The sequence below is a fragment of the Prosopis cineraria genome, unplaced genomic scaffold, assembly GCF_029017545.1.
Source record: "Prosopis cineraria cultivar Desert tree isolate PC_DT_omini unplaced genomic scaffold, ASM2901754v1 PC10, whole genome shotgun sequence".
Classification (NCBI taxonomy): domain Eukaryota; kingdom Viridiplantae; phylum Streptophyta; class Magnoliopsida; order Fabales; family Fabaceae; genus Prosopis; species Prosopis cineraria.
The window spans coordinates 7,234,486-7,253,025 of NW_026555341.1; the positions used below are offsets into that span (position 1 = coordinate 7,234,486).

At 31.4% G+C, this 18,540-nt stretch overlaps 3 protein-coding genes across 3 annotated transcripts; 2 read left to right on the top strand and 1 right to left on the bottom strand.

Moving 5' to 3' along the window:
• Nucleotides 1–2,746: 2,746 nt before the first annotated feature.
• Nucleotides 2,747–4,174, top strand: LOC129322034 (uncharacterized). The gene is made up of 6 exons (XM_054968063.1): nucleotides 2,747–3,127; nucleotides 3,219–3,333; nucleotides 3,440–3,524; nucleotides 3,607–3,658; nucleotides 3,823–3,877; nucleotides 3,987–4,174. The coding sequence occupies exons 1-6, from the start codon at nucleotides 2,747–2,749 to the stop codon at nucleotides 4,172–4,174; spliced, it is 876 nt and encodes a 291-aa protein (XP_054824038.1).
• Nucleotides 4,023–5,058, bottom strand: LOC129322952 (uncharacterized). Its single transcript, XM_054969420.1, has 3 exons — nucleotides 4,897–5,058; nucleotides 4,565–4,668; nucleotides 4,023–4,440 (listed from the first exon to the last, which is right to left on the bottom strand). Exons 2-3 carry the CDS (start codon nucleotides 4,638–4,640, stop codon nucleotides 4,247–4,249), a joined length of 270 nt encoding a protein of 89 aa, XP_054825395.1. The 5' UTR covers nucleotides 4,641–4,668; nucleotides 4,897–5,058; the 3' UTR covers nucleotides 4,023–4,246.
• Nucleotides 5,059–14,080: 9,022 nt separating this feature from the next.
• On the top strand, nucleotides 14,081–14,966 carry LOC129323110 (protein SPIRAL1-like 5). The gene is made up of 2 exons (XM_054969677.1): nucleotides 14,081–14,470; nucleotides 14,554–14,966. The coding sequence occupies exons 1-2, from the start codon at nucleotides 14,219–14,221 to the stop codon at nucleotides 14,626–14,628; spliced, it is 327 nt and encodes a 108-aa protein (XP_054825652.1). The 5' UTR covers nucleotides 14,081–14,218; the 3' UTR covers nucleotides 14,629–14,966.
• Nucleotides 14,967–18,540: the final 3,574 nt, after the last annotated feature.

Genomic DNA, 18,540 nt, shown 5'->3' on the forward strand with positions numbered 1-18,540 from the left:
CATCTTGAATACAAGGATGTCACAAGACCCTATTATCAACTTTGCTAGTTAGGTTTGAAAACAAACCTTATTACCACCTTCGCTAGGCGGGTTTGATGGGTAAAGTTAAGAACTAAACATTGAGGTGCCACAATGTTGGTGTGATCCACGTGGCGACACAAATCAATACTCTGCTAGGTGAACTCTTGCTATCAATATGTTCATGCTAATAACTTATGGTAATTCACATATAGCACATTTCTATAACATCATCATGCATAGTTTCATTAATATTTACAAAATTCAAAGGAATTTCAATCACCACTGAACAATCATTTATCATTTGCAAGCTCAACATTCCAATTATGCAATTTAGCCACACTTGCATAATTTTAAAAAACTCAAACAAGTACACATAAGGATATCTATATGAAAATATAATTTTCAAGGTTTACAAACACCTATAATTAAATCAACAAGCAATAATAGGTAATAGTTTTTCTCAATTACCTCAAACATTTAAGGACTCGGAGGTTACTCCTAAGAATCCACTTGCTTCCAAATTAAACTCAAGCTCTCCAATACTTCACGGGATCAATCTACAATTAACATTAATCATTATCACTAACAACAACATAAACTTTACTTTTCAATATTCTAAACTCACACTTGTTAACCAAATTTTCCAACCATAAGCTAATTCTTACATCTAATTAGTTTACTCTCGTTTGCTTTATTTGGCTCCCAATAACTGAATTAATAGCTAATATAACACCTAAAATTTCTAAATCATCCCTCAAAGGCCTAAGGTTTGTCTAAATTACATAAATTGGATCTTTTAGCCAAATCATTGGTACCCATTATTCTAGGAGTAGAAACTAACTTCCAACAATTTTATTTAACCCATTAATTTGACCATAAAAATCTCATTACTCAAAATCAACCAAAAGATCGAATTGGAGAGAAATATAAAAAACCATAACCTTAAAATGGAGCTAAAAAGGAAAAGGAAGGATGGGGAACTTATCTCTGATGATTACAAGCTCAAAGGGCTCCAAAATTGCCAAAATTTTAATGCCCCAAAGAAGCCTCTCACTGCTCCTTCAACCCTCTACCTCTTTCTCTTTGTTTCTGCACTTTCTAATACTTAAATCACAATTCTGATGTTTCAATTGCGGACAATTGTCCACATTACAATTCATGATTGGTAATGGTCAAAACCATTAATCCAAATTGGCCCCCTTTGTTTACAACTGTGGATAGTTATCTCTGATGAAAGACTCAACAGTGGATGGTTGTGAATAAAGAGCATGTTCCTTTTCTAGGGATGCTCGACTGTAGACAGTTTTATCTTCTATTAGGTCATATTCGCAAACAATCATGGATAGAAACTAATTTCTTCATCAAATTTACTCTTAAACCCCAAACCTTGCTCCAAATTACTCATATTCCATCATTACTTTGTTTAATACTCCTAATTACTCTTGGTTAATTAAATTTAATATGGGAATCATAATTTAGAATGTTATAGAGTTCATAATTAATTTTGACATATAATAGAGGTGTTTGGATATATTTTCATAAAATCATTATTTCAAAGCCTACATTTTAGTCTCATTTTTAACACCATTAGGAACATTTTGTTAAAGATTCTAAAACACTCCCTCCAAATCACAATATAAGGCATTTTTTAAAAGCTTTGTTTGGTCCAAGCATAGGCATTGAGTAATTTTTATAATTATTTTTTTAATTATATCCTTACTTTATTTCCTATTATTTTTTGAAAGAAAAAAATACATTGAAATTTTAATTATCATTACTAAAACACTTATATAGGGCATTTAATGATAATAAAATTGAAAAGATATAACTTTTTTAAAAAAATAATATTTCAATTAATATTTTTTAAGAACCGTGAATTAATTACTAATGCATTAATTTTAATTTGAAGGGAGTACTTAATTTATTACTTGTAATTATGTTAAAAAAATAAAATTATTAATTTTTCCTCATAACCTATTTGTTTCCTCTCACTTCCAAATTTAAAGAACTTCAAACAATCTTTGGTGAAAAAAAGGAACTTTAAAAATTTAAGTATGACAATATTTAAATAAATAATTTAAACATATATCATTAAAATTATAAAATTTAAACAAACATAAATATGAATTAATTAGTAAATTTAAAATATGAATAAAACCTTAAAAAAACATATTAAGAATGGTATTTTGGTACAATAAAATTTAAAAGTTAAAAAAAATATTTGTATTTCATCTACTTATAGATTTTAAAAATAAAAAATATGCAATTAAAATAAAATTGACAAAAAAGTATTATATTGTACTTTGAATACACCAAAATAATTTCTTTAATATTATTTTTATTTTTATCTTTTAAATACTAAAACATTCCCTTGCCATATAAATCTAGTTATCATTAAAAGCATAACCTGGCGTCCGAAAGGAATTGAGACCTCATTGGCTCATGCTGTATTCCGCTACGTAACATGCACTTTAAAGTTAGAATTGTAGGATTACTTTAATGTTAGAACGATTAAGAGACTGAAAAAAAAAAAAACGAATGCAAGGAGCGAGGTAATATTCTTGGATTTGCAGCAAAGGCGAGCCAGACAAACAAACCAGGCACATATTCCTTGATTGAAGTTAGAAGAAACCTGCCATCCCATTCCTTTCCTCCCTTCAACCTCACACGCAACAACTCACTAATTTTCTATATACTATACCATATAGCAATACTCAGTACGAAAATGGACACCCTGCTCAAATTTCCAGGCACAGCCACACCGACAAACCAGGGTGTTCAGTCCCACATCACCACAAGGCTAGCCTTGAGGTCCTTGTCCTTTAAAGGAACATGCAATTTTGGCCCATGCAAGACCAAAATACAACAACATAGTGTCAGTTTCAAGGGAATAACGCACCGCCCATTCTGGGACAATCACAGAATTTCAGCCCAGGATTCGGACACAGGCTCCAATTCTTCGTCCATTTCAGAGTCTCCATCGCAAAAAGTGAAGCAGTTTTACGCCTGCATCAATGACAAAAATCTCCGACAACTGGGTGAATGCATATCCAAGGATGCTCAATTTGACGACTACTCTTTTCCCCAACCCTTCAATGGAAAAGTCGTACGTAATGCGTTTTGATTATTTAGAAATAGATCTTCGTCTCATTTTCTAGCTACATCAGACATTCTAAACCCCACCCTGAATGTTGCAGGAAGTTGTGAACTTCTTAAACACGCTCACTGCAAGTATGGGTCAGAATGTGAAATTCAAGGTTGGCCATGTATGCGAGGGCGATGGATATTCTGCTACCGCGAACTGGCATCTAGGTCTTATTTCTTCTCAGATACTTGTTCACCACGGTTCTGTTATATTGTCCTCACCATTGGTAAACAAATTATATATCTTATTGATTGATGAAGATCTGTGTTATAGCAGAATGGAAAGGTGCAAGGATCCCATTCACCAGAGGTTGCACCGTCTTCGAGTTCTCTAAAGAAGGAGAAAAACTAACTATCAAGTACAGTAAAACAAATTCAATACTAGAATAAAATATATCTTCCACTATGACAACCAAAGTCTCACCACAAAACCATATGCAGGAAGGCTGTCGTATTAATTGAATCGCCAATTAAACCTGGAGGTATAGTTCTGGTAAGTCCGGCCGCAAATGTAAATTGACTCAATCAAGTTTTCAAACTCTGTATCAAAAGAAATTACGTTTCAGATCCACAATTTGGAGCGGCTGACTATTAAACCCTGTTTTTTTTCCATTCATATTTGTTCAATGCCCCGGTGTTCGGCCTTGATAAAAGCAGACGCTGCTGAAGACGGTGACTTCATTATTTGATGACTTTCCAAAGGCAACTGAATGTAAGTCAGCATTCAGAGATCTTTTTATTCCTTTCAAGCACTATATGCAAGGAAAATTAACAAAATTAACTATATTCAGAGATCTTTTCATAATGGTATCATTTTTCAGGGTTCTTAAAGAGTCATCATGAAGTGCTGAAAAGGATAAAACAAATCTACAACATGCTCATAGCACCTCTTATTGTCAACCCACTACTAAAGTGGTACATCAAGTGTTGGAGCATTGGGGCTCGATTGTTCGGCTATACATACAACATTGCGATTTACATATACAGGATATTCTTTGGCGGTAAGTAACACAGTGCAAGAAGGGAAGGGAGTGAGTAGCTAATTCATTAACAAGCAACCAGTTTGTTACCACACCTGCAATCAAGATTTACCATCGGCATCACCATTGAACCCCGTCTCTAACAGTGTGAGAGCGACTAATGGTCCAAGAACTGGGGGAAACGGTGGGGGTCTGCTGACGGTAACAACAGGGTCAATGTCCTCCTTTGTAATTGGTTTCTCTTCGCTAAATTCGTTGTTCGCTTTTTTCTTATGAGGCGAAGTCGCCATCATACCTGTTTCAAACATCAAATTGTTTTCTATTATACATCTATACTGGCAATTGCAATCCCTATCCCTCTGCCGCTGCTAAAGAGGCCAATAGATTAGGATTTCTATTAATTAAGATACGGCACTCACCGCATGAACCTGATCCTTTAACCTTGGAGATTTGATTGAATTTCCTTTTAGCAGCCAAGAGCGCAACGCCACGCATATAGATAACACTGAATGAACTGCTGCGTCTGCAATCTCACGCACGCGTCAAAAGGATAAAGCACACTCAGTAACAGGTTACATGCATACAGCATATCTACTACGAAATTACGGTTCAACTAGCGGGAAAAGAAAACGGAACACAACGTCATTGGAACATGAGTAGAAACCGAGCTTAAATTTACTCGGAAATGAAACTGTAGAGAGTGGGAAGATGGTATTAGAAATAAAAAGAGGCAAGAAAACAAAAAACTTACACAAACGGAGATGGACTTTGGACTTTGGGGGAAGCAGAACCGGCAACTGACAACGGCGAATGGGGAGGCTCTTTCTGATTTGTTGACGACGCTGCACGAATCTTCCCGAAGTATTGTTTCCAGCAGCCGCATGGGAGACACGTGGCGCTACCGCTACACAGAATCGTGTGTATATATATATATAAAATCATGAAATTGTTCTTTTTTCATCAAAATTCAAATTAATAAGTTTATTCTTTCAAGTCTTCACATGTGATTATTAGAGAAATATTAGAAAATGTCCCAATCATTCTTTAAGTATAGAATTAGAAAAATTTCAAATTATTTAGCGTCAATATGATTGCGGGCTAAAAAAATATTCTTAAGTTGATTGAAAACTCAGAATTTTAGTGGGAATATAGTTTTATTAAAGGCACACAATATTATTTCATTATTTGGCGAATTATACGTTGCTAATGGTACATCTTTTTCTTCAAGGCCCAAGAGGAAAAAGACTATCATTTTCGGCCTGGCAATTGTAGGCGCGTTTGCGGTCAACTTGCATAATGCCCTAGAAGAAGTTCCCATAGAAGCCCAAATCTATTTTGGACTTTGAGCTTCGAAGTCCTGATGGTTTTGTTATATATAACTTATATACTTGATAAAAAAAAAAACTTATATACTTGTAGAGTTGTGAGAATTTTGTTAATGGATGATTTATAAATATCCCTTTGAATACTTTAAATTTGTAGGCATGCCCTTACCTTGGTAAGCTCCAAAACCAGCTCACTTAAATTTTATTTTTATAAAAAGAAACTTACATGCCTAAGTGTATGGGTCTAAAGTTGAAACGTCGACTAAAAAGCAAGAAGAATGAGCTAGACAAATGACATGATAAGCCCAAGATACATAGCTTCGTCTGTTTCCAAGAGAAAGTGTGTCATGCATGAGTTTGGCGTAACCCTCAAGACTTGGGGTGACTAGAAGTTAAATACTGTTGGGTGAATATGGCGTGACGTGTCACGAATGTTGTTAGGCTATGCTAAATAATCATTGATATTTCACAAACGGGCTCTTTACCTTATAAGAATAATGATCTCAATTGAATACTTATAAAAGGATCAAAGGATTGCGAGGAAGACATTATCAACAACACTTTACTAACATTTTTAGATAGAGCATTTTCACTTTTCAAATTTGCCTTATACTCCGGTAGTTTTAGAATCATTTTTACTTTTTCAAGTCATGATCACTATAATTTTGTACTTCACATTCTCATTAATCAAAAACATTTTTTTATATCAATTTCTTTACATCTTTATATTTGGATAAATTATGATAAAAAAAGCTCAAAAATTCTATTATTATTCTTAAGACTCAATGTCTTTGACATATTTGGTGGAAGACTACTAAGAAAAAGGCACAAGAGAGGAATAAATAAAATGAAAATGAAAATAAATAAAAGACAGGGTAGATGAATGCGTTTCACCTAACCAGTTAAGCTCTCACAGTCGGGAGTCCTAGGGTGACATGTTTGAATGAGAGAGAGAGAGAGAGAGAGAGCTAATATGAACTATGCAGAAGAATCGTGATTTAAGTTTTAATTAAGCAGTGTGTGCGTGTATATATCCACCAGCCATCACCAACTCTGTGAGGGGGGGACGGAAGGAAGGGACACCTCCATCCCAACTTTATATGCTTTAAATTTTAATAGCCCACACGTGTGCTGTCCACCAAGATGCCACACGCTAATCAAGTCTGCTTTTGAATTCAACACCATTCTTGAATAGTCAGGGTTAGTACTTGTCTGTCGTTAGCAGGGTTAAGGATCCCTTCTTTAAGATTTTGCCTTCACCCCTCGCTTCGTTATTAAATTATTAACTTTCCTTCTTTTCCATTTTAATTACACATTTTTATGAGCGAATCTCATGAGGGCTTTAAAACACAATTTAACTATATGAAGAGCTCAAAAAAAAAAAACTGAAATTTCTCTACAAGCCCAAAGGTTATTCATATAATTAAAATGTTTGCTGGAATGTCATAAATGCCTTGTCTTTTTTTTTTTAATCAAAAAATTTCACAATTGCCAATTGTCAGGGTGTTGATAGTCAAATTCAATTAAAGGGAGCCAAGGGAGAATTTGAACTTTTGATCCTTTGGTGTTGCAAAACATAATTTATCACTGAACTATCAAAGTCATCTAATAATATATTACAAAATATAATATATATGTTATAATTTTTATTTTCAAGCATTAATATGAGTTGCTGTTAATTATAAACATGTTGTTTATATGTGAATAATTACTTACAAATATGTCAATATGACTTGTTCGTATATAAAAAAGTTATTAATGTTTAAAACTCAACTTGTTTATTTTTTTTAACAACTTGTTCTTTCAATGTTGATAAATTATTAATATTATGCTAAATAATGTATGTATATGTTTTAAATGTATTTTTTAAATATTTTTATGGGATGTAATTGATCATGGATATATTGTTATTCATATCCAAATAATCACTTGCAAATGTATGAATATGACTTGTTCATACATAAAAAATTATCAAATTTTAAAACTCGGATTGTTTATTTTTTTTAACGACATGTTCATTCAATATTAATAGGTTATTAATAGTATGCCAAAAAAAGTGTGTGTGTGTGTGATAAATTTATTTTTTAAACATTTTTTATGGGTTATGATTGATCATGGACATATTATTTTTTATTTTTAAACAATCACTTATAAATATATGAACATAACTTGTTTATAAATTGACAACTTTTTTACATATGAACAGGTCATGTTCAAGTATTTACAAAAGATTATTTTGACACAAACAACAATATGCCCATGATTAACCACAGTCTAAGAAAATGCTTGAAAATAAATTTATAGCATATATATATATATATATATATATGTATATATATATATATATATATATATATATGTATATGTTATTTACCTATTAATATTGAATAAATGAGTTCTTTAAAAAACAAAAAAGTTGGATTTAAAAAATTGATAACTTTTTTATGCATAAATAAGTTCTATTTGAGTATTTACAAGTGAATATTCTAACATGAACAACAATATATCTATGATTAACCACAACACATGAAAATGTTTGAAAAGTAAATTTAGAGCATATATAGATGTATATATATTATTTACCTATCAATTTTAAATGAACAATATCTTAAAAAAAAAACCAAAAAATTGGGTTTAAAAGATTGACAACTTTTTTATATACAAACAAATCATGTTTAAAGATTTATAAGTAATTGTTCTAATATGAATAATAATATATCCATGGTAACATGTATACATACATACATCATATATATATATATATATATATATATATATTATTTAGCATAATATTGATAACCTGTTAATATTTAAAAAAATAAGTTGCTAAAAAGATTGAACAAATTCGGTTTTAAAAATTTACTATTTTTTTTATGTATGAACAAGTCATATTCATATATTTACAAGTGACTATTCAGATATGAGTAATAATATATCCATGATTAACCACAGTCTATGAAAATGGTTAAAAAATAAATTTATAAAATTTATATATTTTATTTAGCATAACATTGATAACTTGTTAATATTAAAAAAATAAGTTGCTATAAAAAAATTGAACAAGTTAGATTTTAAAAATTGATAACTTTTTTGGTCATGAATAAGTCATGTTTATACATTTACAAGTAATTATTCGGATATAAAAAATAATATGTTCATAATTAACCATAACCCATGAAAATGATTGAAAGATAAATTTATAACATAAACATATATTATTTAGCATAAGATAACCTGTATATATTGAAGAAAAAAGTTGTTCGAAAAAGTTTTAAAATTTGATAACTTTTTTATGTGTGAACAAATCGTGTTTACACATCTACAATTGATTATTCAAATATAAATAACAATATATCCTTGATTAACTAAAGCATATGGGAATGCTTGAAAGATAAATTTATAACAGATATATAAATTATTTAGTATAATATTGATAACATATTAATATTGAAGGAACAAGCTATTAAAAAAAATTAAATAAATTGGGTTTTAAAAATTAATAACTTTTTTATGTATAAACAAGTCGTGTTAAGATATTTATAAGTGATCGTCATACATGAACAACATCATGTTTATGATTAACAACAACTCATATCAATACTTAAAAACAAAAATTATAAAATGTGTGTGTGTGTATTATTTTGCGATATATTATATAGTTCAATGGTGAACTATTTTTGGCAACAAGAGGTCAATGATTCAAATCCTTTTTTTAATCTCTTGGTCCTCTTTGGTCAAATTTGACCATTGACATCACAGCTTCAACTATCAATAGTTGTTGGTAGTGGCTTGCCTATTGACAACTTAGTAGTTTTAAAAATCTATAATGTTAAAACTTTTTCTTTAAAAAGAAGAAAAAAAGAGAGAAAATAATATTTATGACATTTCAACAAAAATTTTAATTATATGAAGGGCCTTGAACCTGCAGAAGAATCCCATATTTTTGTATGCGCCTTCCATGCATTTAAATTATTTTCTGAGAATTTAAATGAGATGTTCCCTATTTTTGTATGTGCTGGTGAGGGCGGTTGGTGCTGACTCTGCCACCTTCTTTTCTTGAGCAACACTGACAAGACATGGATCATTTCATTGTGCAGTGGTGAGTCATCGGTCTTTGAGAGGATCAGCAAATATCTTGATCATTCCGACGGAATCAAGAATCGCTATTGGGGCTCATCTGTAAAGCGTGCTCGGTACTCCTGTATGTACCGGCGAAGCCAAACCTAATACCATATATATTTTTTATGTATGTCAGGATAACTGATCAGATTGCAGTATTATCATGTTTAATTAGGAGTATTTCTATATTCATATAAAGCCGAATCTGAGACACGTGTTGAAACGGTCTTAACCTTTTGTACTGAAACCAGTTGGTAATGCAATATACATGATGAACTGGCAAATTAAAGACGTTTGTTTTATTGCAGATACGATTCTCTTCGGCCTAGGAGAACCCTGCCAACCCAATAACTGGGTCCGTGTTATTATTCCATGCTTTGTGTGCTCTCTTTTCATTTAACCCGCTCAAGCAATGATGCTTTTAATTAGCAGCCTCAATAATGGCATTTAATTAGGCCCATGCCACATCATCCTGTCCCAACCGATACGACAGCAGTTTCATATGTACTATTTACTTTTAGCTTCTTTTTTTTCTTTTTTCTTTTTTGCAAGTTATGTCCAATGTATTCAATTCTGACTTTCAGTTCTAGTTAACTCGATCCCTTGTTCTTTTTAATAAACTATTTGGTTCTAAGTTGCATGACCGTCAACTTGAACTGTTAGCTTTTTTACCTGCATGCTATAACCAGTGGAAAAAAAAAATTACCAAAATGCTACATCAATATTTATTTAAATATTATATCAACTCATTTAAGCTAAGAATAGTTTTAAAATCAAATTTTTTTAATAAAAAGTGAAATTATTCACTTAGTACATGAGTTCAACTTTTTTTGATTGACAATACATAATATTTTCTATTTTACTTTTTCTTAGTATGCATCACCAAGAGTTGAGTTGCCTCATTCATAAATTTCTCAAGATAAACCAAGCAAGTGACGTGATGGCTACTTATTTGTTCAATTACAAATTGAAAATAAAAATGTAAGAAAACAAGAGACTCAAGATTTTAGTTAATCCCATTACATGACAATTTCATCATTATCATCATCCTTTTTCATCTTTCACAATCATACTCAGTTCAAATCTTATTATGTGTTTGTGCTAGCCATATCATTACCCTTTTTCAACTCTTACTCCTACTCAATTTGGATTGTTTATCTCTTTACTTGATAATCTCGCCCTATTTTTAACTGAATACAATACTTTTACTTTTGACCGATCCAAATTGTACTAGGATCATTTAAATAAAAACATGAAAAATCCAAATACTTCGACATGTGATGAGTTTGACTAAAATTTTGAGGCACTTGTTCCCTTACATTTTCATTTGTAATTGGTGATTGGATAGACAAGTAGCCACCACATTGCTTGCTCAGTCTATCTCCAGAAATTTATAGATAAGGCAACTCAACTCTCAGTGTAGCATGCTGAGATAAAGTAAAATAAAAAATATTATGTATTGTCAATAAACAAAAAAGCTGAACTTGTTTACTAAGTGAATAATTTCACTTTTTATTGAAAATAATTTTTGATTTCAAAATTATTCTTGGCCTAAATGAATTATTCACAAATATAAGCCTATTTTCAATAAAAAGTGAAATTATTCACAAATATAAGCCTGTTCCTGATTCAAATGATTTTTGATATACTCCCTCCGTTTTTATTTATAGAAAAAAATTGTTTCACACAATTTAAAAAAATTAGTTAATTGTGTCAATTGTGTCTTAAAATAAAAAGAATTGAACTATAATATTCTTTATTAATTGTATTAATCAAGTTCTCATTAATTATTTCTTATGATTATGAATGATAAAATTATGAGAAATAATTTAAAAAATTTATAATAAATACTTAATAAAAAATATAATTTCAGTTATATAAAAAATAAATTAAAAAAAATAATTTTTCCTATAAATAAAAATAAAAAAATAATATTTAAATAAATATTTTTCACGATGCAACATTTTAAGTAATTTGTTTACTATTCATAGCATACGGGTAAGATATCCTCACAGATGTCTCGATACCACAGGAGCTAAGTTAATACTTGCTTACCATCCACAGCCTATGCGCGCGGTGTCATACTTGACATCAATATTAGCTTTTTTATGAACATGTGCGTTTGATTAACGATTTGTTTGGTTTGTTTTTATTTTTTATTTTTAAGAACTATTTTATAAAATAACTTTTAAAAATCATTTTTCAAAACAAAAAAGAATGAACACATGTTGACTATATTGATCTAAAAATAATCTCAGAATAAAAAAAAAAAACCGAAGTGATGATCGATAATGGTTAAGAATAACAACATATGATAGTAGCTAGTTGATCATGGCTAAAGAAAATGTAAAATAATTGAATGTGATGTGCTTTGAAAAAAAAAAAAACAAAAACATCCCTAAGTTATTTCTATTTTTTTTAAAAAAAATAAGAATAGTTTTAAAAATATATAAATCAGACACTTACTCAAACAAATAAATTTTTGAAAAAATAAATTGAATAGCCCTAAACATTTAACCCGAAGTAAGATGTTTCTCTATTTTGTTTAATTTATTCTATTATATACAGTCATTATAACGTACAAAATAAAGTATATGAAAACAGATTAATATCAGTAAAAAAAACAGATTAATACGCATAAGCATCATTTAAAAGTTAGAAATGAAAAGTATTTACATTGAGAAAAATTGCATATTTTAATCGGGCAAATGTAAAGTTCCACCGATGCAGCATTTTGTGGTTTTTTTTTACGACAAAAAAAATTCAAGAGATCTACACTAAACAAAATTAAATAGATAGATAAAGGTTCCAATTATTAACCAGTAAGCAACCAAACAGAGAGCTATAGCGCATAGTTTATTGTTATATTCTTAGATATAGGTATATCAACTTTATCTAATTAATCAAATTGTTTTAGTCATCATGTGCTTGTTTGGCGTTATGACATAGACAAGGTCAAGAACGGATTTTTATTAATTTAATTGATTAGAATTTTATGTTAATTATTCACGAAGCCATCAAAATCATTTGAACGATTCTGGTCGGACATGACATTGGTCAACTTCAGTTAATACGTGCTGTCAAGCCAATACTAATTCAATTAGTTGATAAAGCATTACTCAATGCATGGAATAAATGAAAATAATAACCATGATAAATCTAAAATATCATGTGACATTTACCCCTTTTGGCATGAGCATCATCAACTGCGGCGAAATGTAATTATTTGATAAACTGAAAAAGGTAAGGCAACGATGAGAAAAATTAAGATTCTTATGGTGTGGGGACTAGCTCTATAATTATGTATCAATTATACTTTTTAATTAATGCATCAAAGGTAAAACAATAATTTACAAAAAATTAAAATATCAGGAGCACAATTTTAAAAGAAAAGCTCATCCTATTTTAAAAGATATAAATTTAAAGGAATAACTTATTTAAAGAAATTATCATATTAAGTGAAAGAATTACTCATGTGTAATTATAAACCTTCGTTTCGCATGTGAAGTTCTTGACTTGGAATTTCACTTCTAACACAAAAATTCATTATAGTTAACAACATTCAAGCTATATGATCCAGCAAGCTAGCTCCCTATGCATCTAATCTATGGTTGTGCGTGAGAGAGAGAGAGAGAAACTCGTTCTTTCCATACTTCTGAACTTTAGTTATCATATTATTGCAGTACTTTAACATTGCTTTAGACAAATACCAAAGGAATTCTATAATTGAAGAGAACGAATTCCTATTGTTATGTTTCCTTATACTTTTCTCTTCTCCGCCAAGTGTACCTCCTACTTTGAGGTAATGTTTGGTAGCATTAAATTGGTAAAGTGAAAATGAAATTAAAGATAAAATCTTAATTTAAGTATGATTGATATATAAAAATTATAATTTCTAAGAATCCTAATTACACCAAAAATGTTAGAATTTAATTCCATCATATTGACCATGAAATTGCTTCAATTTTCTTGAATTCAATTTGTGACTCCACTATCCTCATCTTTTTTGTCCATTTATAACAAGATATGTCTTTTTAATTTTAAAAAAGGGCAATTTAATCTTTTTATATTTTAAGTACATATATAAATTAATATTATATTAGAATTCTATCTTCATACCAAACATACTTTTGAAACTCAATTCTATTTCGATTCTGATTTCAATTCCATTAAAAACTCTTCCATCATACCAAACGAGGCTTGAGGGACAAATGAAAGGGGAAAATTTCTGTCCCCCCCCCCCAGTGGAAAAGCGTCACTTCTTGATTAAATGTCTGAGGATGAAATTAAAGGACTCATGAATATTGGAAACCATCTGTGTGTCATGATCGTCAAATGTGTAAGGAGCTAGGGAAAATCTCTCACCCATGAGTTGAAATTCTTCCACACATATGCTCCTTTAACCTGTTCACAGCAACTGTGCAATAATTTTTACTGTCAATAATGAGGGATTAGGTACGGTGTGCTGTCATTAACACCCATCTCGTTTCAGAGAGAGAGAGAGAGAGGGAGAGGGAGGGAGAGAGAGGTTAAGGATTATATTAGGGTTATAAATATTCTCGGCTTGATAATATCTGGGAGGACAGAGAGAGATCTTGATTGAGGAGAATTGGATCGAGAAGGAGAAGGATGAGCAGAGGAGAAAGCTACGGCGGAGGACAAAGTTCATTGGGGTATCTGTTTGGGTCAGAGGAACAGCCAAAGGAATCATCTCCTTCAAAGACAGTCTCACTTCCACCATATGGCACTGACATGCCCTCTAACACTGATCAGATCTTTCACAATAAGAGTGCTCTCTCTCCTTCCTCCAGCCAAAATCCCCAGCACGTCTCCGACGCCTTTTCCCGAGCTCAGGGCCACCATTTGGGCACCTTCCTCACTGTAACTCAATTAATTTTCTCATTGTTTCATTCATTAGTATTATATTCTCGTCCTCCTTGATTATAATTATATTCTTGTTTTAGGATCGTCCATCTACCAAAGTCAAATCGGTTCCTGGAGGAGATTCCTCGCTTGGATACTTGTTCGGAGATAAGTGATCATAGTTTCACCAATATATTGCAGCTTTATTTGGGGCAATTACTATATGTATCCTTAGTTTTAGAATAGTCAAAGAATGTCAAATAAGGTATTAATCATGTCCTCTCGTCGTCTCTGGGTTGCTTGTTCTTGCTTGTTTTCAGAAGATGATGTCGTGTAGTTAAAATAATTCAGACCAAACATACAAGTCTTTTCGATGGGTGTGGACCTTCACCGTTCCAACTAAGCTAGCTAGCTAGCAAGAAATGTTCTTATATCCGAGTGTCTGCTTTCTTGTGCAGTTAGGCTGTACTTTACACTATATGTAATGAAAGAGCCATATTTGTGTTTTGTATTATTTGATCTCTTCGCGTGTTTTAGATATATATATATATATATTTTAAGACTTGGTTTGCACTCAAGATTATTTAATCCCTGGGTCATTAGTTTGCCATATTATTCATCACAGCAATTTCCTCATTTGAGTAATTAATTAATTGCTGCTATATATGCATGCTGTTTCATTAGTTATCTGCCTAGCTATCAAAATATATTTTCGAATGTTTGCTTCAATTTATTCGTGTCTGCTATAATCGCTGGACATGGGGAATATTCTGCAAGATGAACCTTAACAACCACAAATTATAATTTACAAGTGTTTGTGCGATTCCCCTTTTCTTAATCAGAAATTTTGGCTGTGACCATATATGATATATGATTATTGGACAAAGTGCTAATTGTACTGCATGCCTGGAAACACTTGCACCTACAGCTTGCAGTGCCTGTACTTTCTCTCTCGATCGATCCCATCCATCTAATCCCATTTACCCACCCTGGGAGATACGTAGCTTCGCCAGTGGTTTGCCCCCCTTTTAACTATCGAGGAAAATTGTACCTGTTAAGACTAGTTTATGAATATTTTTATACTTTTATTCACTCAAAAATACCACGTATTTTTTGTGGGGGGGGGGGAGTTGTTGGGCATTAATTTTTACCCTTTAACCTTATATATATATACACACACACATATATATTCCTCTTATGGTCGTTTCACTAATAATTTAACCATAAACAATGTAACCTTATTAATTCCATATATGCCAACATTTGCATGTAAATGAATCACTAACAATGGAAGAAGAACGTTCTGGCAAACAACAACAACAATATGGAGAAAAAAATGAAGAACATATTTTTCAAGCTCATCAAATAGTCTCAGCCATTACATGCGCGTACTTGATATATAAGGAAATTGATATCTGGAAATTTTCTTAGGAATTGTCATTAATTAGCAGTAGTATTTGGGCTGAATCCAGTTCATACATGGTCCTGACTCTGAGAAAAACAAAGAGCGTTTCACTTAATCAGTTAATCGCTTGTCATCAGTGCACAGAATTAGTTTAGATGAGGCATGCACGCATCTTGTGCCAAGCAATGCGTTGTCATTTTCCTCGAAAGATTATATATACATACACACACACACACACACACATATATATATAATGTCAAGTATATGTGTGCTCAAATTCACTGGAAATAGCTTCTGGATTAGCCTGCTGTACTGCAATATTTGAATTGGTTAGCTGACATATATCCAATTAATATATGTGAATTATACAAGCTGGCTAGACACTGATGGACTGAGAAAATATTCTGTGTCTGTCTCGATGTTTTCATCTATCAGAAGAATTGACAGCAAACATTTTCAGAAACACAGGAAAGATGGAGGTAGGCGCGCACGCGCGCGCACATCACCACTAAGCTTCCAATTATCTGATTCTTTCATTTTTCTATTTTGCTTCCAATAATGTTGCTCCTTAATATCATCTGTCCATTGGGTTGAAATTGAATGTGGAACCTTTTTTTCTTGCCTTGCTCCTACCAAACTACTACTTGGAATATAAATACCAATTCCCATCCTGCAGAAATTAAATACTGGTTCTTAATTCTTTCTTTTAATTTGCATCCAGATTTTGCCGAGAATCTTCTCCTACCTAACTTTTATATTTTCTAATTATTTAGGATTGTCCTTAATTATCATCACGCCTACTTATACACTAATTAATCATTCAAGGTTCTTTTGGGAGGGAATCGATTTAAGAATTCGAGTTTCTACTAACTCGGCCTTGATATCCGGCCCTGTGATGTAGCAAATTTAAGGACAAACATAGTTTAGCTTCCAATAAGTGTACTGATGGGACTTAATTTTTTATTGCCCAACAACATGGCTCAATTTTAAAATTCTGGGAATTGCATTTCATAGATAACTCTTGCATGAGTCTTCTAGAAGAAAGAACCTATCAAATGCTTTTTTTCACAAGTGAGCTTTCTTATTGATGGATCGTTAATGTACTAAAACAAAGGGTTATTTATTTCATTTAAATGGACTTCTAAATTTTCCCCCCGTAAAGTTAATCCCCCGAACATTAAACTTCATAAATCATGCATATAAGTAATTGTTGTGTGTCATGCTTTTCATAAATAACCCGACGAACTTAATTAGAGTTACTTCATATATAGTTAACATACAATTATAAATGGAAGGAAAATTATTAGCAGCAACCAATATAAAATAAACAAATTAAGTAATTAGAAGTAAATGTAATTTTATTTAAATTTCATGCAGCACAAATCCACGTAATTGTTATAAAATGCATGCAAAGAGTTGTGATATAGATTAGTTATAAACTATTTTGCCACATGGTGCAAACGTATTTTTATATAAAACCCCACAATTAAATGGGGATAGTTTTTTATACAAAAAATAGGGTGAATTAGAATCATGCTCATCCAAGCAAAAAAAAAAAAAAAAAAGGCCAGAATCATGGCCGAAAACAAAATCCCAGGGTAGCCAGAATAAAATGCGCGATAGGGTGACAATTTTTTTTTTTAAGAAAAAGAAAAATAAAACAAAGTCGATCAATAAGTCAAAGTAATAATAGGAGAGCTAAAAGAGAACAATAGAGAAATGCTGTGATGTGTGTGACTGTGATTGGTCTTCACAAAAGTGCGGCTAATAAAATGATTTAAAGGAGAATTGATATCTCGCAGCACAATGTTATGGTTTCCTCCATTCTAATTCTGGATTCTAAGCGCGAGCCCTTTGTTAGATCAACTTTTAAGAGAGTGGTGTTGAACTTTAGAATTTCCAAATATTTATTGCTCAAAGTTTTTGACCCAGACTAACAAGCTTCTAATACATGACTCCATGAATAGGTTTAATGGCCAAAAAGTAGATTTTCGATACATCATACTCTGAATATCTTTTTCATTAAAAATGATACGACCATGACAGTAAGTTACCATTGTTCTTTTGAATTTTCTTATTTTAATCTCCCATGCTAGCAATGAGTTTAAAACCATTGAGTTAATTGAGGACTTGTTAAAATTAGATATTTTCTTACTAAATTTGAATGAAGCTCTACTTGAATGATTAGATTCCCTACTGCATGTAATCTTGAGGAAATTGAAATGTTCATTAGACTCCTTGATGACCTGCAAAACATAACACTTGGCAAATAAATATGAAATAGAGTGAAGGTTCTCTCGAAGCTGATTAAATCTTATTATGAAAGAGCGTCTTGGAATCCAGTTTATTAAACCATATTCTGATATAGTTGTCTCGCACGGATAGATAAAGCTTCAAACCAAATAGCCTGAAAAAGGGGTAGCAAACAAAAAACTTGACTTAAAGGTTTTAGGATAGTCACAGCCAAAAGCACAAAGAATAGAATAAAAGAAACAACTATATATATATAAAGCACAAAACTCATTGTCTATGCTTTAGAAACAGTGTTAGGGATTCTAATGTTGTTATTTGAATGTGAAAGCTTGAGATAACAGGACTGCCTACAAGCAAAACATTGGATTATTTCCTCCGTATAATTCTATGTCGTTTAATTTTAGCTTTTTTGACCTGATACGTCGTTTAA